General features: G+C 34.8%; 1 protein-coding gene and 1 pseudogene across 1 annotated transcript; both read left to right on the forward strand.

The window, feature by feature from the left end:
• Positions 1-8,001: 8,001 nt before the first annotated feature.
• On the forward strand, positions 8,002-8,783 carry LOC134278573 (C3 and PZP-like alpha-2-macroglobulin domain-containing protein 8; the record flags this gene model as incomplete). The annotated part of the gene is made up of 2 exons (XM_062760882.1): positions 8,002-8,455; positions 8,557-8,783. Coding segments are annotated over 2 exons (681 nt in total), but the record flags the coding sequence as incomplete, so codon positions are not given.
• A 3,667-nt stretch (positions 8,784-12,450) lies between these two features.
• LOC134278563 (A disintegrin and metalloproteinase with thrombospondin motifs 9-like) lies at positions 12,451-19,590 on the forward strand (annotated as a pseudogene).
• Positions 19,591-23,461: the final 3,871 nt, after the last annotated feature.

Consider the following 23,461-nt stretch of genomic DNA (forward strand, 5'->3'; position numbering starts at 1 on the left):
TCAACCTTTTTAAACAATGGTTTCGGCATTGAAAGGTCGACATTAGCTTTTAATCATTTTATATGATTTTTTTTTTTTGTATTTTTCAAAGAAAATTAAAAAAAAAATATTTACATCCTTAAATGGGTATCAAAGTGAGTACAAAAATTCGCCACATTATTGTGTTTTAAATTTATACATGTGATAATTTATGCATAACAGGCTTTGACCGTTATGCAAATTATCCCAAATATCGTTGATGCGCTGAAATACCCAACAAACTAGACAGTGATTCCTTAAATCTTTCTCATGATAACTGGAATTAAATTTATACTATTAAAAACTTATACCAATTTGTATGTTCATCTGCAAGTGAACTGACGAATAATGTCACTTCAAAGCAGTCTGGATGAAAAGTTTAATTCACTCCTGTAATAGAAAAACGATAAAATGTCATGTTGGGTAAGACAGATAAATATTGGTTTTATTGACATGTACGAGTGATAAAATGTCAAATTCATTATGATGGCTGTATATACATTTGTAATATGATTGACGCGGTCAATGAACGAATTTAAGAGAAATTTTTATATTGGTAATATTTGTATATTTCTGACAATTCCAAACGTAAGGAATTATGAACGTTTGAGGACGTCAAATTAGAAGAATTCCTTTGCTTTTTTTTTTACCGAGGATATATTGTTAAGGTGCAAAATAAGAGCAAAATACCGTACATATGATAAAAATGTTTACTATCATATCCAAAGAAGAACCCAGTAGCAAACTAATATACATATCAAAATGAATAAAGGTATTTATTATATAGTCTATTTATAGTCCCTATATAATCTATATAAACGCAAACAGTTCATAACACTACATATTCACCGGATTTTAGGCCGTATTCACCGGAGGGTCAATGCGCGTGCAACGGCATTGTGACGTCACAATGAAAACATCAAACAACGTTGTAAACAATTGTTGCAACGGCAGCAGCGAGCTACGTATCTGATCAGGAAAACAATTATTCAAACCTATTTCAGAATTATTTTTTAACATTTAGACGTCTTACACATAGCGAAACTCGGAAAGGAAAACACGGAGGTTACAAACAGTAATCTGGAGACTTTTTTAATTTTCAACAATGGAAGATCGCAAATGAAAATAGTGTCGTCATACAGCCTTCGATGTCTTATCTATTCAAATCCGGACTATATAATAAAACAATTATGGACTCTTTTGGTGTTGAATATGGTTTATTCACCAGAAAAATATCCATATTGACCACGGCTTCGCCTCGGTCGATATGAATAAAATTTTATGTTTCATAAAATGTTTTATATACAATCTTTTTTACATTGTGTTTGACTTGTTTAAATTAAAATTGCAGTTATTGAATTTTATGTACTGGGGTCGACTGGATCGGGATCGAACTCATGTTTTGGATCGGGTTCGGCTTGATCGGGATCGAGTGCTCAATTAATTCAATTTTGCAGAAACACGAGGTGAAGTCAATTTACCGCCACCTCCCATCCTCCTCCCATATAATACAAGAAAACATTGATGTAACCATCAATTGTCGCCCGGGAAGTATATAAAGTAAACAATGAAATTGAGTCTTGATCATCAAACCGCTTCGATATGTATGAAAAGGCATGCGTCTAATTGATGGAGACGATAGCTGCGAATATTTTGAAAACTTCTAGTCGGATAAAAATCAAACCAAAACGATATCATTTTAAACTTGATCAATTCCTCAGGTAAATGTTGACTGCATAAATATAAATTGAAGTTAGACACATGCATCACCTATAATCAAAAATGTATTAATTTTCAATTTTAAAATATAAAACACGAACTGTGCAGAGTACGTTTTTATGCGAGAAGTAAAATTCGATATGTCGTTTTTCTATAGTAAATGATAAACAACTTTATATATTAAATATGAAAACATATATATATTTTGACAGATTCATTTTATGAGAGTAAATATATTATGTATCTCGTAATTTATAAACAGAAAGAACTTCTGATTAACAATCTTTTCAATATTTAGAAAACCTTTAATATAATACTCCCACCCCAATATGCACAAACAATCAAATATATATATATATATGAAAAGGAAATTTTTGATTGTTGAATATAGATTTTTCCTCATTGTATAAGATCAAGCATTTAGCATGCTGTGTGGCCTCTTTGTTCACGCCACCTTCTTGTTACACAAACTTGGTAATCATTATATAACAATAGCTGGGATAAGCACTAAGTCGCAATATATCATATCTAAGTTGAAACTATTCATTATTTGGCCTTATCCCAGCTATAATTTACATGATTGTGTGTAATATTGTATATTTATGTGCTTTTGTTCACTTTCGTCATTTATCTGGTCAATAAATGACATTTTCACTCAACTCAAGTTCTCGTGTCTTCTCTAGTGTTTCAAGCAACAAGAACAAGCTACGGAAAGGCTTTTCATATTATGAGATTTACTTTTATTAGTGGAAAAGTTGTGGATATAAACATTTTTCTGGTGAATAACAAACCATATTCAACACCAAAAGAGTCCATAATTGTATAGTATTGTATATATGCCGAATACAGTTCTGTAATAAAAATATCAGACAGTTTGAGGCCCGTTAGGGCCGAAAACTGTCTGATATCTTTTATTTACGGATTTAGCTACACTGAAGAATGTATTTGAAAGAATTTGAAATGGAGAGTGGGGAAAAAATTTTTATTCATTAAAACAAACACGGAGATTAAAGCAGTGCAACGAATTATCAGGGTGCGTCAATTTACCCAGTTGGAACCCAAATCGAAATAAAATGAACCCAAATGGAATATTATATATATATTATATCGTATTCTCAAGGTTTTACTTATTTAAAACATAGAAAATCATGAAATTAAAACAAAAAGAGAATATTTTAATATCATTATTTTCTTCAATTATATTTTTTAAAATGCGTTTTACTTCTATTTAGTAATAAATAATTGAATACAAAACTGAAGTATTTGATAGTTTCTATGGCCGTAGGAACGGATGGGGGAAGCCATGCCCCCGTCTCTACCCCCAAATAATTTTGGCGGTATATTGAATATACTATCAAACCTTCATGTTTCAAAATACAATATTAGAGATTAATAATATAAAAAAATCATTTTTAACTGTAAGTTCATTTATTTTCCTCATTTTAAATAAGTATTAAAATACGATAATACATATCTAATATTCCATTTGATGTTCATTTGGGTCCATTTGGGTCCATTTGTGTTTCCATATGGGTCCATTTGTGTCCTTTTGGGTAAATCGACGCGCCGAATTATCATACAGACAATCTAGTGAATGATGAATTTGGAATGAAATGCCGATATGAAAAATATCCACTGAAAATTAAGCAGATGCTAAAGGTACACTTCCATTTCATTTTTTTATGTTAAGCGTCTACGTATACCTTTGTTTTTGATGTTCCATTACAGAAAAACAAACAAAAACAATAATCTAAGAGTTTTGAGGAAGACGTTGAAAATCTTCAAATTTCTTTCAAAATTTGTTGCCAATCTGTCACTTAAGTATTAATTATCATATACTAGGCTTAGCTACCTTGATTTTGCATCTAGGCATTTTTCTTTCTGTGAGAAAAATGAAATCAAATTGTCTAAACTTTGTGTTTTATTATGAATTTATTTTTGTGGCTTTGAAAGTTTATGCACTTTTCTGGTGACCCCCAGTGTGCCCACTCTTTTTCAAAAACCAGAAAAAGGGGTTGAAACACTTCCCCAATTTTAATAGGTTAATTAGAAGCTTACCCGTTTTTTTGGTGGGTTTTTTTTGTTTGTTTTTATTTGCATTATTTGGTCTGCCGCTTGTTCTTCTACCTGTCACAGTATATTCGGTGTAATTGAAAGTTCAATTTTTTTATTTTGCAGTTCTCTAAGACCAATGTTCCTAAATCATCATTCTATGTGAGAAATTTAAATTTCTATTAAAGTATCACACTTTCTATTTCTTCTGTTCAGTAGCAGTCCAATTTTGAAGGATACCAGTACTGAGACAGTCAGATATTACGATTAATATCAGACTGCTCACTAATGTCAGACTGCCACAGGTAATTTTTTAGACTCTAAGAACAAAGGAAGGATATCACAGCAATGTTTTAAACGTATCATATTCCCTTGCTTGCGCCGACCTTTCTCAACACTTTCAATCTGTATGTTGAATTGATATCGGATCCTGAATAATTACATCCTAATGGACATTGGAATACACGAATTCCTGAATTTATTTCTTCATCCATTACCTTCTATTCCATTGATTTTAAGTTTATGATCAGTTGTAAAGAAAGAAATCAGGAGCGCTAATAAATGTTTCTGTGGAGTACTCTGAAGTGCAATTTACAGAATGGCGTATATGAAAGCCCAGAAGGCTTATTCGAGATTCAAGTTTCGAAATACGAGATTCGAAATTCGAGATTCGAAATTCAAGATCCAAACTAACCAATCAAAAGCGGGTTCAACATTTGATTACTTCCTTTTGTTATGTTTTTACTATCAAGAAATCGTTGAATATATTTATAACAAATGGGTCATTTGCTAAAATGATAATGCAAGAAAAAAGTTTTATGTATTAAAACGAAATAAAAATAAAACCTGGATTACATTTTGAAAAATACATATATGATTTTATTTTTCTCATTAAACAAAATAGTAAATACATATATATGGAATATTATATGGTCTTATCGTTGACTTGCAGAACTTGCAGAACAAGTAGGCCGACTATTTTTTTTAATCAGATCATTGCTTAGGGAGAATATTGTATTTGATTATAATTAAATATGAAATACTAGTATTATGAATCACACTGCACAGTAATTCAAGGGTATATATTTCATTACATTTATAAAGGGTACATTTGTGCAGTGAGACTTGACTGCTGAATCGAACTGTAGCGTTACAAGGTTAAAGTATATTTCAGTCTTTGGTCATAATGGTATGGTCAGAGACTAAAATTTAAAAGCATAACGCTATAGTTCTGCATCTAATTTAAACTCATCTACTATTGATATAAGATAAAATAAATTCCGAATTTATTTTAATTCATATTGCAAATCTGTGTTGTATATAAATAATTTTTAATTAATTCAAGAAATCAAAGCCTTAGATGAAGATAAAAACTTAATTTTTATGTATTTCCTCTATCAGGAAAACGAACGCGATTTTTGTTTTTCAATACTACGTCGCCTTCCAAGTTTTACAAAGTAACATTTTCAGTGTTTGGAAAATAGGCAGATGGGGTGAGTAGGGGTGGGGTTATTGTTAAATTTTAGACACTTGACACTTACTTATAACTTTATTTTTATGTCATCAACAAAGTAGACAATACAAATATATATATACCCCTGATACGCCATAATATAAATTGAAGTATATCTTGCTGATCAAAAATCCAATGATTATTTAAATTTCCTTTAAATATATATAACACTCTTTCTTGCATTGTAATTAAAATCAAATGACTCATTTGTTATTAATATATTAAACGATTTCTTGATATTAAAATCATAATAAAGGGGAGTAATTAAATGTTAAACCCGCTTTTGATTGGTTAATCTGGATCTCGAAACTCGAATTTCGAGTTTCGTATTTCGAACCTCAAATCTCGAATGAGCCTTCTGGGCTTTCGTAATTGAACAAAAAAAATATTATCGCTAATTAATTACGACCAAGTAGTAAATCGTAGTCTATTCTCTCAAAATAGCGTAACTTAACATGATAAAAAGAAACTAAAGAAATGGAATGGCAATTTAAAATCTGAATGCGATATATTATGAATTTTAAATGTTTAGGACTGTAAATGATAAAAGAAATAATAGAAAATGAAAGCTATAAATATGTTAGATATTTTTCATTAAAATACATTTTGCAATATCTTTGTTGAAAAAAAGTAATTCAACACTCGAAGAAAATCTTCGTAAAGCAGTTGTCGTGATAGTAATCTTTCAGTTTACTGGCTAAGATAGTGAGTTGAAGGGTGGGGTCGTATAGATACTTAGATATAGATACCTAGTGAAATATACTTATCAATTCTAGATTTACTAACATATATACCCAATACCTAAAACTATTTTAACGGTAGTGATTGTATAGACAGTAAATTTTCTAGTCTTCTTTGTGACTTAAACTAGTTTTTAAACCAGTTTTTGTTTACAGTGAACAGTCCTTTACTATATACAGGTGGTGATGCTTGTCCAGATGATTTCTTATGGTACCACAATGTATGTCTGACTTTGCCTCAACAGAAGAGTCTGGATTGGTCTGACGCAGTGGTAAGATCACTTCGGTATAAATCAGAAAACATTGCTTTGAGTGCATGGTACTCAAATAATAGTGTTTGCAAATGAAACTATGAATCAATAAAGAGTTAAATGCTATCTCAAAGAATTTAAAAACTTTTTTCTTATATTAATTACAAAATATTAAATAAGAGACCCAGGGGTACTTACTCATGTAAGCTAACCATTCTGAATTTCATTCAGGCCTGGGGGCCATAAAACTTAGACGAGCTCACTTTTGATCTCAGTCTCACTTTTCCGCTATATATTCTTTTGGTAAAAGTGAGATTGAGATCAAAAGTGAGCTCGTCTAAGTTTTATGTCCCCCAGGCCAGATGTACATAGGTCAGACTGTCTATGAAACATACCTTTAGAAACTTTTCACTCATACTGAATTGCTACCATTTGCCGATGGAGGGCAGCAAATTAATAATTGTACTCGGCACGTGCACAGACACAAAAACAAAAGGACACAACTCCTAGTGGAGCAGGCTGTACACTCACAGTCCTTAAGGCAATCATAGATTTGAACTGGGTTTTGATCAGTGAGAGATACTGTAATTGCAAGCACCAACTTCAAAACAGGACTTCGGTTTATATGGTCTCTTCCGAAAAAACGGTTTTCGCGTAATATATATCACACAGAGATTTAATCAGCGACGTATGGATAAACTACTAGCTTACACTGCGACTCTGGGCAAATGCTCTAACAACTGCGTCACTATAACGAATTATGAACATGCACGTAAAGAAATCTTTAACGAATTATGAACATGCACGTAAAGAAATTCAAACCATATACGTAGGTTTTATGGGCTCAGTGACTTTTTTAAAATTACAATTTCTCCAAATTTTGTTTTCTTGTCTTCTTAAATTATTTCCTCTTAAAAAAGGGCTTTCATTTAAATAGACCTGCATTTCCATAGCCAATGAAGCATATGAAGATAGTGAACAGTATCCAAGATATCCAAATTCAAAAGTCCATAAAACAATACAAGCAAACACGGACCTCCACATCATCAAAGGTGGTCTCAGGTGCCATGGCGGAGTGAGCATCCCAATTCTTTCCCAATTAAGCGCTTGGTAATTTTGATGTGAATATTGTCTTTTGGATGAGACCTTAAAAACCGCGGCCCTGTGTCACTGATAGCGTTGATCCGAACCTCCATTGCTCAATGACCCGAGTGTCTAGTAAACGTCTAATTAATGTCCAATCACAGCTATACGGTGATACATGTATCTGTACATATGTGAAAATTCTCGAATGGGGCGTAAAACAATATACAACCAATTTTGTCCTACTTCAAACAGCAGTTTAAAGTAGATATCCATTTTTTCTATAGCAGAGTTGTCTGAGACTTTGTGACATTCAACGTTCTCAACTTTTGCTGAAAACAGGCTCCAATTTTATTTCATTTATCTTTGATATTTCACAAATTAACAGTGTTGAAAAGGGTCCTAAGTTGACCTTGTTGTTTGATGGGAATATATATATATTTTAATTAGGAAAAATGTCAAGACATTGGAGGATCACTTTCTACAATACACAATGCTGGCAAACAGCAAATTCTGGAAAATTTCATCTCCGAACACTTTAAAGGTACGAAAAATTCTCTTCTCTGTTTCTCAATAATAAGATGTCGTCGGTGAAGACTTGCATTTTACAGAGTGATGTTTATCTTCTTCAGGATCCAACGAGAACATTAATCTACCTCCTAAATACAGATATCATTACTTAGATGACTACCTCACATTTCATTCTTTTATAATAAAAGAGAAACGCATAAAATTTGAAGTAATGGGATGTAACGACGCACATTTAATCCTCTCAGAAAGCAGAACTGATTCTGTAAACGCCTATGAAATTGTAATAGGGGGCTGGAAAAACAACCAATCCGTCATACGTATAGACAAACAAGGACAAGCAATGGCCAACGCTTCCCACAGTCCACTATCTTGCAATACATTCAAACCGTTCTGGGTGAGTTGGGAAAACGGAACAATTGAGACTGGAGAGGGTAAAGAAATCGGTAATGGCAAATTTATGAAGTGGACAGACCCAAAGCCACACACTGTTAACTTCATAGGAATTTCTTCTTGGCACACTGCAGAAGCGCATTGGAAATTCAACAAAGGTATTTTCCTTCCCATCTTGGAGTAGTTCTTGTTCTTGATGTTTCTAAACATATGATAAAAAGATACGCATATTTTACATGATATGGTTAATATATTATAGATCCATATAACGCCACATTTTGGCTCGGTGGTACAGATTTAGAACACAGCAGGCATTATACAAATTGGCTCCCAGATGAACCTAAGTACCCCATCACTGATGGACATTGTATTCACCTGTCACTCGATAGAGACTTCCGATGGGCCACAGACAACTGCACGCTGAAAAGAAATTTTATTTGCGAATTAGATACAAGTTTGGTTTCAACAAACGCAGATTCTGGTTAAAAGTAGAAATATGATTACACAAGATGCATTTTAATAAAATCATTTTGTTGGCTTAATCTTTTGTATTTATTCACATTTATTTCAAATTATCGTGCATGCAAAGAAGAAGAAAAAAATTGGTCCAAAAATTGGAACTTTAAAATATCAATCTTTGACACCCCCTTCCCATGACATGTTGCAACGGAAAACAATAATATACCCGAACTTTCTCTGAAAAGTTCGAGTAAAAATCTTAATTCCATCGCGTATACAAGAGGACAAGGACTTATCATATATCTTAAACTTACTCTATAAATAAAAATTTCGTCGCAATATTTTCTGGAATGAAGCTGAAATTATATTCTCTCTTCTTTCATTCTAGCTGGTTTTATCAACGAAATATAGCATGTATAATACTTTGGCAATCAAAGACAACTTAGGCCGAATTCTATTTTATATCTTCTTACCTGGGGTCCGTTTTACTTAAGAACTTAAACCCAGGACCAAAATTTAATTTTGCTTATAACTTTTTATTTTACATTAATTTGAAAACGGTTTTATTTTTCTTGAAAAGAATTTAAAATGATATTTTATGGTAACAATTTTAAAAAGAATGTAATTAATTTTGCAAAATTTTATAAACAATAAAAGGTTTTGGTCTTAGTCGTAAGTTCTTTTGTAGAACGGGCAACTGGTACATAACTTATACAAGTTTGTGAAAAGATTTTAAAAATTATCGGGTGTCAAAATGTCATTTTTGTAACACTCTTTTGCAAAAGCGAGGGGACGTTAAATCTAATTCGTCTGTTCGTGTGTCAGTCTGTCCGTCCGTCACAAAAACTTTAACCTTGCCAATAACTTCTGATTTAGTGGAGCTATGACTTTCATATTTCACATGTATATTTTTTTCTTGTAACAAGACTTTTCTTTGGGTATTACTAAATTTAACCTTTTGATTTTGACCTTTTATTGACCCACTTTTACAAAAAATTTTAAGTTTTACTTTGGCCATAAATTTTGAACAGTAGATACTTTTAGTGGGAAGACTCCTAGGATACAAATAACTTTGACCTTGGTAATTTCTGTACTTATGAAAACAAGAGGCCCATGGGCCACATCGCTCACCTGAGTAACTTGGGTGATGCAGTTCTTTACCAGATTTCCCCTCTTGCTATACCTATCGTACCCCACTACCCTCTTCCCTTTTATGATTTTAATACTTTAGAATCTACACTACCCCAGGATGCTACGACATTAAATTCAGCTTTCCAGGCCCAGTAGTTCTTGAGAAGAAGATTTTTAAAGATTTGTTCTATATATTTCTATGTGAAATTTGGATTTCCTATTGTGGCCCCGCCCTGCCCCCGGGGGTCATGATTTTAACAATTTAATATCTACACTATCCAAGGATGCTTCCATATAAGTTTCAGCTTTCCTGGCCCAGTGGTTCTTGAGAAGAAGATTTTTTAAAGATTTGTTCTATATATTTCTATGTAAAACTTGGATTCCCTATTGTGGCCCCGCCCTACCCCCGGGGGTCATGATTTTTACAATTTAATATCTACACTACCCAAGGATGCTTCCATATAAGTTTCAGCTTTCCTGGCCCAGTAGTTCTTGAGAAGAAGATTTTTAAAGATTTGTTCTATATATTTCTATGTAAAACTTGCATTCCCTATTGCAGCCATGCCCTACCCCCGGGGGTCATGATATTAACAATTTAATATCTACACTACCCAAGGATGCTTCCATATGAGTTTCAGCTTTTGAGGCCCAGTGGTTCTTGAGAAGAAGATTTTTTTAATGGCCCCACTCTATTTTTGTCTTTTCTTGATTATCTCCCCTTGCAAGGGGACTTGGCCCTTCATTTTCACAATTTAAACTCCCCTTCACCCAAGGATGCTTTGTACCAAGTTTGATGTGAAAATGTGAAAAGTTTACAGACGGACGGACGACGGACAAAATGTGATCAGAAAAGCTCACTTGAGCCTTCGGCTCAGGTGAGCTAAAAACTTTATCCTTGGCCAAAACGTTTTAACGGTAAAGACTACGGCTTTCATACTTCACATTTGTGATCCTTGTGAAAAGACCTTTTTGGCTACCAAAAGCTTTGACCCTTTGACCTTCGAGTTTGACCTACTTTTAAAAAACAAGCCTTGACCATCAATTTTTATAGGTTAAGGCTAGGGCTTTCATACTTCACATATTTAATCCTTGTGATAAAACCTTTCACTGGAATAAAAAACTCCGACTCTTTTAACTTGATCTTGGAGTTTGCTTTACATTTTAAAAATCTTAACCTTGGCCATTAACTTTTGAACAGTAAGGGCTAATTTTGCACTCTCTCTCTCTCTCTCTTAGGAGCTTCCAAGCCATGTAGTATATATACAATTAACTACTCAAGTCATTAGATAAGCGATAAAATTTCGTCATCTCTTCTGCCGAATTTGACAATGGAGCCGCTCGCTTAACAATGTTACAGATAAATTTAACCATGGCGCCCGCCATGATGAATACTTTGTGGAAAACCCTAAAACTTCTTTTGAATGATAATCAGACACGATATGATAGACAAGAGTATTACAATATGGCAATTGATTTCATCGTTGAAATGATTATTTCACCCCATCTAACAAGAATCCGTAGATGGGGGTCTCATTCTCTGATTGTTTTTAGTAAAATTGCAACCATCGTAATATCATTTATATGATGAATTACTGATAAAACAGTTTCTCAAAAAAAAAATTATTTATTTAAAACAGTTTCATTGGAAAATTTGTACATTAAAATAAATCACAAGTAAAATGTTGAAATCAACATGTATTAAATTTCCATTTTCAGGGGAACATCCTTTCTGCATGGTATCAGATATTAAATCTATACAGTAAATGTTATCAAATATTTATATTAAAAGGATAAACAAAGTGAAGCGAATATCAAATATATTGCTTTTACGTTTGAATTTCAAAATAACAAATCAAAACCCATCATAATCAATTATATTCATGAGTAGGGGTTTTCCAACAATCTGTTAGAATTCCCATGGGTACTTATTGTGACCCTTTTATGAGCAAATCTGTCTCTGTATTCAATTGAAACATACCGTATTTACCTCACACCCTACAGGAAAACGACGTTTTATCAATAGACAACATTTACTTTAATTTCTAAGCGCTAGGCTGATCCCACCTCTGATGTTTCAGAGCTCCTTGTTCTCCTCCTGTTTTGTATTGTTAAAAAGACTTTTGGGTATGATTAATATTCGTTATCTTCATATTTAATTGATTCTGTTAATCCCACTGTACGTGAATAAACAAAGTATATTATATAATATACATGTATATAGGCACAGATCCAACTTATCCCTTTATATTATACATAAGTTGAAGAGAGGAAATTAAATTCACCATGATTATCATTCAGGCAGTAAAGTCTAGTTGTCAGTTTTTCATCAACATCTTTTCAAATAAAATGTTGAAATATAAAGGGATGTGTCGGATCGATGCCTATATACATGTATATTATATATGATGGGATATGTTTCGATTAGGCTTCCACGTATGTCTTTTTTTTGGTGATAATTTCGGATGCTCAAGCAAGTAAGTTTAGATATGAATAATTATACGCACAAGAAATTAACATCTTTATTCAAAACTTACCTGTGTTTTTAAAAAATATTTTAGACGAAATGTACTTTAGGAAGACAAAAATAAAAATAGACCATGTTGATACGTCGTTGTCGGTTTGGTCTGGAATCTCCTCTAGCCTAGCTGAGTGTACATGTAGTATGCAGTGTTTTGACAACAGTGACTGTGTTTCCTTCTTATACAATTTTACTGAGGCATCTTGTAAACTTTTTGACGTAATTTACAACCCTGATGGAAGTGTGGGCGTTGGAGATGTCGGTTATTACACGCTGGAAAGTGGAAGCACTCGTTCGGGTACGTAAAACCTTGGAATTAGACTAAAGAACTACGAACGATAGTATAGTTCTCCCGCATACCTCCGAGTCAATTTTTAAAAGTTAATATATTTGAATGGTTTTAGCTCTACTGGTCAAAGACCAGAAGAGCTTTTTCGATAGTAAGGTGCCCGTCGTCCGTCCGTCAGTCTGTCTGTAAACAATTTTCAAAATGCTACTCCTCCTACAGTTTTGGTCTGATTTCAATATAACTTGGCCATCAAGTAGACTACACTACGATAAATAATTTAGTACATTCACAATTAATCAATACATGTATTTTTATTATTATTATAATATAGCAAGACAAAATCAGTGAAATTTTAAACTAATCGTGTGGAAAAATGGGAGGGACAGTCATGATGACAGTTATGATATTTAATAATATCATCAAAATTAAGAAACAACCAAAAAATGTCAACACATAGTATAATTAACAAAACAAAACCACAGGGGTCAGAAACATGCTAAATTTAAATTTAGGTAATGGCTAAACATACAAAAAGAGATGTGTATATATAGTCATTACGAAAATTCAAATTTAGCATGTTACCGGCCCCTGTGTACCAAACCACAAATTTTCGTATGTGGGGTTTAATTTTCGTTGCTTTCGAGGTATGAAGAGGCCCACAAATTTACGTCCACCACCAAATGTAAAATGTTACATACATAACTACTAAAAAGTTCTTCACCCACGAAATCAAATCCCCATGCACCAAGTTTTTTTTTCTCAAACCACGAAAATTTGACCCCCCCAAAAATATGTGATTTTACAGTTAACTCATTTACATGTATCACAGCAAATTAAGATTATTACTAAAAAAAGTTTTTTACATCCCTTTTAATGTCTCAACTCTTTAAAAAAAGATTGTCAAATTGATTAATTAAGCTTGAATGATATTATAAGTAAAACAAGTAAAGCTTTTTAAAAAAGCTTAGTACCGTCTTTAGCAACAACCTTAAACAGTTAACTAATCTACATCTTTCAAGTTTTATAATTCTTTTGAATTATTTCGTATTTCTACATTAGATTTTTACTGGTATTAGCCCTACCGAGGTTGTCGCTCGGTCATCTCCGTAAACTGACCGAGACCTTCGGCAAACCCCGGCCGATTCCGTTAAATGTTACCTTCTTCAAACAAATAAGGGAAAAAGAATAAATGCAAATTGTAAAGCCAGTAAGCAATAAAAATCAAATCTTATTTGCAACTTGATGAAAATAAAGAGACCTGTTTAGTTATTGCTATTAAAAATATTATTATTTAGAATTAGTTACTGCTGATTTTGCTGTTCGTTTTGTCATTTTTTTAAGATTGGGAATAGGACACAGACTACCAATTATTTTGCTATACATTCCTTTATACTATAAAAAATGATTAAAAAAATTACACCGGCTCAACTTACCTGAAACTTGGCACAGAGTAAGAAGAATTCAAGTCCAAAAATTTTTCAGACTCTCAGGAAAATTCATCGCATGCAGTTCCTGCTAAGGCATCGCAAATAACCCCTACCCTGCTTTTTTCACTTTCTCTTCGGGGAAAGGGTAAATATGGGCCTCTTTACACCCTTCCTACTACGCGCGCAAGTGCAAAATTTCACATATTAACAATTTTATATTTTTTGTCAAACCCTCTCCTTTCCATCTATACCCAAAAATAACATCAGTCCACCCCATAAACACCCCAAAGAATTTTTAAGAAAAAACCTCTATTTTTAAACTGGAACTACTTGAGTGGTCAATGAAATAGGGGTAAAATTAGTAGTCTGTAACCTAATAAGGACACAAACCTTGTCTGATTTTGCTGAAATTTGACATGCTGGAGTCTTTTGTATCTACGAAGTGGCCGGTGAAGTTTCATTGAAATTGATGATTCCTAAGCAGAGTTATGGCTCTTTAACTGATGTGCTGGAACACCTTAAATCAGAGGGTAAAATAAGCATTAGGCACACAGTTCTCAGATTTGAAATGCTCACAGCTCACATGCATGACAGTTATTTTCTTTCCTTATATTTTTGTATACTAGATATATATGTCCTACACAAATTTCAAGAACAAAACTTAACCTATTGCATAAGTAAATATTTTAAACAATTTTTCAAAAAAATACCTTCAAAAAGCATAAAATTCTTGGAAATATTAAAAATAAAAATATTTAGCACATTTTAATTTTAGTAAAACAAATATTAAAAAATTCTACAATATATAGGCTATAAAAAATTAGTATAAAAGTTAAGGGAAAGAGATTAATACCTTTGTTATAAGCAGATTATCCAACCTGGTCAATTCAGCCTCTGTCAGGAAGTGGTACTTACTACTCTAATTGGATTATCCCTGGTCATATTAAGACTTCTTTGATGGGTATTTCTTGTAACAATATGCATTATTAGATAATAAATACCAAAAATTCTGTGAAATTTTGGATTTTATAATTCTGAATTTACAAGAAAAGGAATTTATATATGCATTTTACCTACATACATTCTTCAGGCTGCTGTAGAAAAAGGGGAGGCAACTCTGCACTGTAAAGGTACCAAAAAAAAAAACAAAATGATTAAAAAGCATGTCTATATACTTTCAATGGTTCAGCATAGAAAATATACCATGCCTGTGTCACCTATAATCACTCCTGGAGATGCTTGGAAGCTAAAACAGGGGGGGGGGGTGGGGTAGAGAAGGTTCTATTAAAATGGAGTACATAAATTCTGTCTGTCTTGTGTATCACTATTTCTGCACAGTGTTTATCCAAAATCTTGAAAACACATGTCCTTGTCAAAAAATGATGATTTTGTCTGATATGCGACCACTGACAATGATGTCCAAGAGGCCACAAGAGTAGAAGAAGTCAGTAGGACCAAACATCCCATATGAAATGTTGAGCACCTTACTGACCTCCCCTGTCTTGGACAATCACAGATCAGTGCCAGCAATCAGACAGCAGATATTCAATTCCAAAAGAAGAAGGAAAAAGAGAAAGTTTCAGAGAGTACACATTGATTGGCAAGAGATGATGATGACAGATGAAAACAGTGTAAAAAAGAAATCAAACACACACACAAAAAAAAAATAATACAAACTTAAGAGTCAGTTGACTATATACCTTTAACTTGGCTGTTGTGAACTGTAATATTGTTGACAGCTGTATCTTGTTTTCTGAATGATCATTGTCTCTGCTACTGGTACAAAATTGTTCACTTCTGACTGGCAACTGGCCTGATTTTTTATGAAGCCACCCATCCAGGCTATAACTGCTTGCAATCCCACATCAGTCAGCTAGAAATGAGCCACTGAAAAAAAATAAATTTTTAAGAATTTCAACTTTAGTTCACATTCATAATTAATAAGTAATTGTGTCAAATTAATAAGTAACTGTGTCAACTATAATTACAGACACCAAGTAGCCAAAGTTTTGAGAAATTAGGCATTACTTTCCTATTAACAACAGTGTAATCTGAACAATCAAATGTTTAAAACATACCTTGGTTTTTGAACTCCATTTAGCATTTAAAATAGCAGGATAGGTAAGGAATGGGTTTTATGTCACCTACAACATTATATATAGAATCAAAATTCATATTGCATAAATGTTTGACACACATCAATTGCACACATTACGTCATCCCTTTGACAAGCTGAGCAGGTGCCCCCCTCCCCCTTTTCAATTATTTAAATCCATTTAACTTCTCCAAAATACAAATTTTTCCATAAAATTTGTCAACAATTTGCATAATTAGTTCCAAATTATCCAAAAAGTGCCAGTAAATTGATTAACGTGAGATTTGACCTTTGACCTCATAGGACACAGACTACCAATTATTTTGCTATACATTCCTTTATACTATAAAAAATGATTAAAAAAATTACACCGGCTCAACTTACCTGAAACTTGGCACAGAGTAAGAAGAATTCAAGTCCAAACATTTTTCAGACTCTCAGGAAAATTCATCGCATGCAGTTCCTGCTAAGGCATCGCAAATAACCCCTACCCTGCTTTTTTCACTTTCTCTTCGGGGAAAGGGTAAATATGGGCCTCTTTACACCCTTCCTACTACGCGCGCAAGTGCAAAATTTCACATATTAACAATTTTATATTTTTTGTCAAACCCTCTCCTTTCCATCTATACCCAAAAATAACATCATTCCACCCCATAAACACCCCAAAGAATTTTTAAGAAAAAACCTCTATTTTTAAACTGGAACTACTTGAGTGGTCAATGAAATGGGGGTAAAATTAGTAGTCTGTAACCAATATTGAAAAATTGTTAAGTCGTACGAAAATTAGACCATCAGAAAGTTATCTCCCTTGCCTTGAACAGCATTTCAACCAATGAAATAATTGAAAATTTTCTCATCATGCAATTTCTACCAATCACAGAAGACAGGAAGTGCATAGTCCGAAGACTGTAAAAAACTTCAACTATATAATACCGTCTTCCAAGGAAGACGGTAATAACTCCATGATATCTATATCTTTATTGTGATAAATGACATTTAATGTATCATTTAAAGAACACTGATACCAATCTGCATGTTCACCTGCAAATGAACTGACAAATGATCTGACATCACTTCAAAGCAGTCTGGATGAAACACAAAATTCATTCCTGGAGTAAAAAACGATAAAATGACAATATGGGTAAGACCTAGATAAGTATAGGTTTTATTTACATGTACAGATGTAATAGGAGCGATAAAATGTCTATTTCATTAAGATGGCTTTATATAAAATGACTGACGCAGTTGATGAACGAATTGAAGAAAATTGCTTTTATTGTTAAATATATAATATTGGTATATTTCAGGCAATTCCAGATCTTCAGAAATTATGAACGTAATAAGTTTGCTTTAACTCTGTTTCAATCGAGAGAGAGAGAGAGAGAGAATGGTAAAAGCACCATTATGCATACTCTTTAGACATATCAAGTCTTCCAAAATATTGCATTTGTCATTCACAGATCTAAAATATAAATTCCAGCTATTTTATACTGAGGACATTGTAAAGCAGCAAAAAATAATGTAAAATACCGTGTATAAAAAATGTTCACTAATCATCAAATCTAAAAAGAGGACCCTGTAGCAAACTAATTTTCATGAAAATCAACAAAGGTATGTATGCCATATATCCCTGTGCTTGTGTCGACCTTGCTCAACACTTTCTTTACCAAGCAGTCAATCTGTATGTAGTATTTGAATGTCGGATCCCGAATAATTTTAACCTACTGGACATTGAAATACAACAACTCCTCAGTCTATTTCTTCCTCCATTACCTTCTATTCCATGATATCCTTGGAAACGCTTCTTAATAGTAAACCTCTAAATACTTAATGAAAAGAAAACCCCAAAAATCATATTAGAAAAGAAAAATCCCAAAATTGTTTTTAAAGTTCATATAACATAGCTTGTTAACGTATATCTACATAAATTTTTGTTTAGATATATAACTCATTGATCTCCAAAGACGGAAAAATTGTTTCCCCTCCCACTACCCCAAGGTTTATATAATTTTTTTTTTTTTTTTTTGCAGTACCCAGGTCTTGCCTGGATCTTGTCCATTTTTCTGGATTAAAGAAGAATGGGGAATACTGGATATATCCCGAAGCATTAAATGGACAACGAGTCAAGATCTATTGCCACAATGTGCAGTTATTTCCATCTGAATACATAACTTTGAAAAATCCAAACTATTTCATTCAACATGATCAATCAAACTGGCATTTGAAGTTTATACAATGCCAATCAACAATCAAGCCACCTTAAAGAGGGTCGATTTTTCAAAAGTAAAAATAAATATTCAGGTACATATATATTTAAGTGTCAGCAAAAGTAGTATACAATTGAAAGCTATGTTTAAAAATACTAAACATGACATAGGAATTAGTTTTTGTCTCCAATCGGTTCTTATTAGACCCTTCTATGTATGTATAAAAATAACAGCATGAGTTGAAAAAAAGCGGAAAAAATATTCAGCTTAGTTCATTTAATAATATGGAAATTTACTTTGTATTCTACTATGTTGGAGTCAATGCATTGCAATACCTTGATTTATATTGATAATCTAGAATATGGAAATATATTGCAATGATTACACATTCACCTCGGTGACTGGTTCACCCACGATTGAGTACGGACAAAGCACTGACTGCAATGGCGAATCTTTTCGGAACCCCTGCCCACGCTTCTCAGAAGCTGTCATCAACTCTATGGGGACAGGGCTGATCGTGGATCCTACTGTAAGACCTGATTTTAATTTTAATTTTATTAATGTTGCGAAACAACGCCACAGATATAATTTTATATAGTATAATCACGAGAAACTTGTTAATTCATATTCAAATGTTTCAACTACATGTACATTAATGTATCTGTAGATACCATATACTTATTGAGGAATTCCTAGATAACATAATTATGAATTAATGTATCTACAGATAAAATGGGGTAAAATAAGTGGCTGGTGGGCAGAAGTGAAAAATTTGGATCGGTCAACAGATGGTTCTCAGATATCGTTTGTGTGTACTGGATGGTGCGGCGAGTGTGGCCCAACATCTGGACCAATCACACTACAGCCGTCAAAAGAATTCAGTAAGATATGTATTCAATCAATGCCTTTTTATTAGAAGTTGAAATGTTCCTTTTCCTCAAATCTATAATATATTTATTGTAGTATAACAAAGAGAAATATTTGGTGAAAATGGAAATTATAGCTGTAATCTGATAATTGTTTCTAAATTGCATGCTTTTACTTCATGAATATTTTTTTTCAGTTTCAGCGACAGAGGCGAAAGCTTTCGTCTGTAATTTCAGTTTGTAATTTGATTCTGCTATAGCCCTTCCCATTATAAGCATTATTCAAACAATATGACAGAAGGTATGCAAAAACAACTTTTTTGTATACATGTACTTGAAGTAAATAAATATTTAAACATGTTAGTGTTTTTAAGGAATTCTTTATTTCTTAAGGTTAGGTTAGGAAGCGTTTTCTGTTGCTTCAGAGATATTTATTTATCTCTATAACTATGTTCTATACCCAAACTGGACTGTAACTGTCTTGCCTGACATGTATTCGATGTCCATCATGCTTATAATTTTTAAAAAATATTTTTTTCTTGAGCAAAATTTGGAACCAACATTCAAGTTTTTAAAAGTCAACTTTTGACGTGAAGGTAATGGGGTAAAAAATCATTAAGGTATTTTTTGAAAAGTATTGTCACAGGTAATGCATAATACAAATATATGAAAGCCTGTCCTCCTTGTAAAAAAAATTCTACAATATAGATTTTCTCAAGCTTCAAGGTTAAGTTCGTAGCTGAGGTCAAAAATCACAGTAGATTTGATAACGTCTTGCCAAATGTAGTGTATATTTTAAGAAAGCCCCTCCACTTCAAAACAAGAACAACGAACAAGGTTTGTTTTAAGATTAATGTTAAATGGTACTATTTACAGGTAGTTTTACGCAAGTTTCAAGGTCAACATCACGCAGTTAGTATTTTGTATATACGAGGGTTGTCGAAAAAGTTCGTGGACATTTAAGTTTTTGTTAAAATAAATAGTTCTATCTCTCTAATATATATCAAAATATATCTCATTAAAATCCAAGTCAGGTAGATTTTATTTTTATTGATGTAACTTTATATTTTTGTAAAAATCGGGGTCTTGAAAGGCCGCGGATAGTGCGCACGGACCAGTCAGACGTTACACTAATTTCATTATAACGTCAAACATTTAGATAAATTTTTAATACATGTTCATGGACACACTCTATTTTTTCTTTATTATGTCACACTGCAAAATGCTAGCAATAATCTTTAAGTATAGATTACAATTTGTTTAATTATTAAAATTTACAACAATACACACTGATTTTCAAGCGTCATCAATATAATTGCGCTAGATTTATAAGAACGTCATGAATAGAAATATCCATTTTCATTAAAAAGAACCATGTTTTTAAATCCTTGTTGTGTCTTCGAATTTGTACGCACCGTTGAAAAATCACATATACCAAATTCTAAAATCAATAAACAAAATTTAATCAAACAACTTTGAGTTGTCTCAACAAATATTTTGTCTTTGACTTCGTTTTAGCCGTATAAAAACATTTTTTTAAATCACATGCTGTCTCGTTCGGACGACCGACCTTGCTTTTTCTGTCGTGTTTTGACACATATTTGTCAGGGTTTTGTTTAGTATTTTCACTGTCTATTTAGTAACCGATACTTAAGATGTCAAAAATGATTACAGTATAGCCTCTTTATTTCTGTTACATATATACTCAACAAAAAAAGAAACGCATATTGTTTTACTCATCAAAGAAATTTTGAAAAAGTATATGGAACAACTATATCTTTTTTATCATTGGATACATGAGACCTATTTAATGGACAACTTTTAAAACCTAAGAGTTTAATTACTAAGTATTTCCCTTGATTGATCATGTTTATGAAAATAGTGTTTTACATGATTTCCTGTAAATCGGAGGTCTATTTTCATTGATATTTTGGATTTAGAGAAACAATAAACATTCCTATTAAACCCATATTTAAAATTTGATTGCAATGTTGATGCTGCAATGTCACGCCTAAACAAAGATGAATGCAACCGAGCTAGTTGGAGCTACGTAACAGAAAGACACAACTGCATTTGGTATACATCAATCGTCTTTTCAGCGATCAAACGTACGTTTCAAGCAGCTAGGAACACAGATGATAGACCAAGTGCTTCTGGAAGGACTGTGAGGGGCAGGTTCATGCATTCGTACACGGTGTCCGTATTTTGGAAATCCACTAGCGCTGAGACATAGCAAAAGACATTTGGAGGCGACGACAATGACTTCAACTTAACTTTTCAATGCGCAACATAGGACATGTTTAATTTTTATCACAACACACTCTAGGATTACTTTTAAAATATAGGGTTTAAACTGAAAACTTAGATTACAATCTCCCGTCTCTCTCCCACTCTCCCATTCTCTCTCTCCATCTCTTCCCACTATCTCTCTCTCTCCCATTCTCCCCACTATCTCTCTTTCCACTCTCTCTCTCTTCCACTCTCCCCACTCCCTTTCTCCCCTCTACATTCCTCTCTCTCTCTCACTTTTCCACTCTGTCCCATTCTCCCCATTCCGTCTCTGTCTCAAACTCTCCCTATTCCCTCTCTCCCCACTCTCTATCTCCCAATCTCCCCACTCCCTTTCTCCCACTTCCTCTCTCTCTCTCTCTCTCCATTCACCCTCTCCCACTCTCCCCACTTCCTCTATCTCTCCACTCCTTCTATCTCCCCTATCCCCTCTTTCTCCATCTCTCCCCACTCCCTCTCACTCCCTCTCCCCCAGTTCCTCCCTCTCCCTCTCTTCCCACTCCCTCTCTCCCCCACTCCCTCTCTCCCCACTCCCTCTCACTCAATCTTTCTCCACTCCCTCTCACTCCCTCTCTCCCCACTCCCTCTCTCTCCCATTCTCCCCACTTCCTTCCTCTCCCATTCTCCCCTCCCTCTCTCCCCTCTCCCTCTCTCCTATTCGCCCCACTCCTTCACTCCCATTTTCCCCACTCCCCTCTCTCCCCACTCCCTCCCTCTCCCACTTTCCCCACTCCCTCCCTCTCCCTCTTTCCCCACTCCCTCTCACTCCCTCTCTCCCCCTCCCTCTCTCCCCACTCCTTCTCACTCCCACTCTCCCCACTCCCTCTCTCTCCCTCTCTCCCCACTCTCTCTCACTCCCACTCTCCCCACTCCTTCTCACTCCCACTCTCCCCACTCCTCACTCCCACTCTCCCCACTACCTCTCTTCCATTCTCCCCACTCCTTCTCTCCCACTCTCCCCACTTCCTCCCTTCCACTCTCCCAACTCCCTCCCTCTCTCCCGTTCCCTTCCTCTCTCCCACTCTCCCCACTCCTTCTCACTCCTCTCTCTCCCCACTCCTCTGTCCCTCTCCCTCTTTCCCCCTCCCTCTCTCCCCACTCCCTCTCTCTCCCATTCTCCCCACTCCCTCTCTCTCCCTCTCTCCCCACTCCCTCTCTCTCCCATCCTCCCAACACCCTCTCCCCTTTCCTTTCTCTCCCCCACTCTCCCCACTCCCTCTCTCTCCCTCTCTCCCCACTCTCTCTCACTCCCATTCTCCCCACTCCCTCTCACTCCCTCTCTCCCCACTCCTTCCCTCTCCCTCTCTCTCCACTCCCTCTTTCTCCCACTCTCCCCACTCCCTCTCACTCCCACTCCTTCTCACTCCCACTCTCCCCACTCCCTCTCTCTCCCTCTCTCCCCACTCCCTCTCCCCACTCCTTCTCACTCCCACTCTCCCCACTCTCTCTCAATCCTATTTTCCCCAGTCCCTCTCACTCCCACTCTCCCACTCCCTCTCACTCTCCCCACTCCCTCTCACTCTCCCCACTCCCTCTCTCCCATTCTCCCCGATCCCTCCCTCTCTCCCCATTCCCTCTCTTTCCCACTTTCCCCACTCCTTCTCTCTCCCCACTCCCTCTCTCCCCACTCCCTCCCTCTCTCCCCACTCCCTCCCTTTCCCACTGTCCCCACTCCTTCTCTCTCCCTCTCTCCCCACTCCCTCCCTCTCTCCCCACTCCCTCCCTTCCCCACTTTCCCCACTCCCTCTCTCTCCCCACTCTCTCACTCTCCCCACTCCCTCTCACTCAGATTCTCCCCACTCCCTCTCTCCCCTCTCCCCACTCCCTCCCTCTCTCCCCACTCCCTTCCTTTCCCACTTTCCCCACTCCTTCTCTCTCCCTCT

The sequence above is a fragment of the Saccostrea cucullata genome, unplaced genomic scaffold (assembly GCF_032062105.1).
Source record: "Saccostrea cucullata isolate Sc308-1 unplaced genomic scaffold, CSIRO_AGI_Scuc_v1 ctg310, whole genome shotgun sequence".
Taxonomy (NCBI): domain Eukaryota; kingdom Metazoa; phylum Mollusca; class Bivalvia; order Ostreida; family Ostreidae; genus Saccostrea; species Saccostrea cuccullata.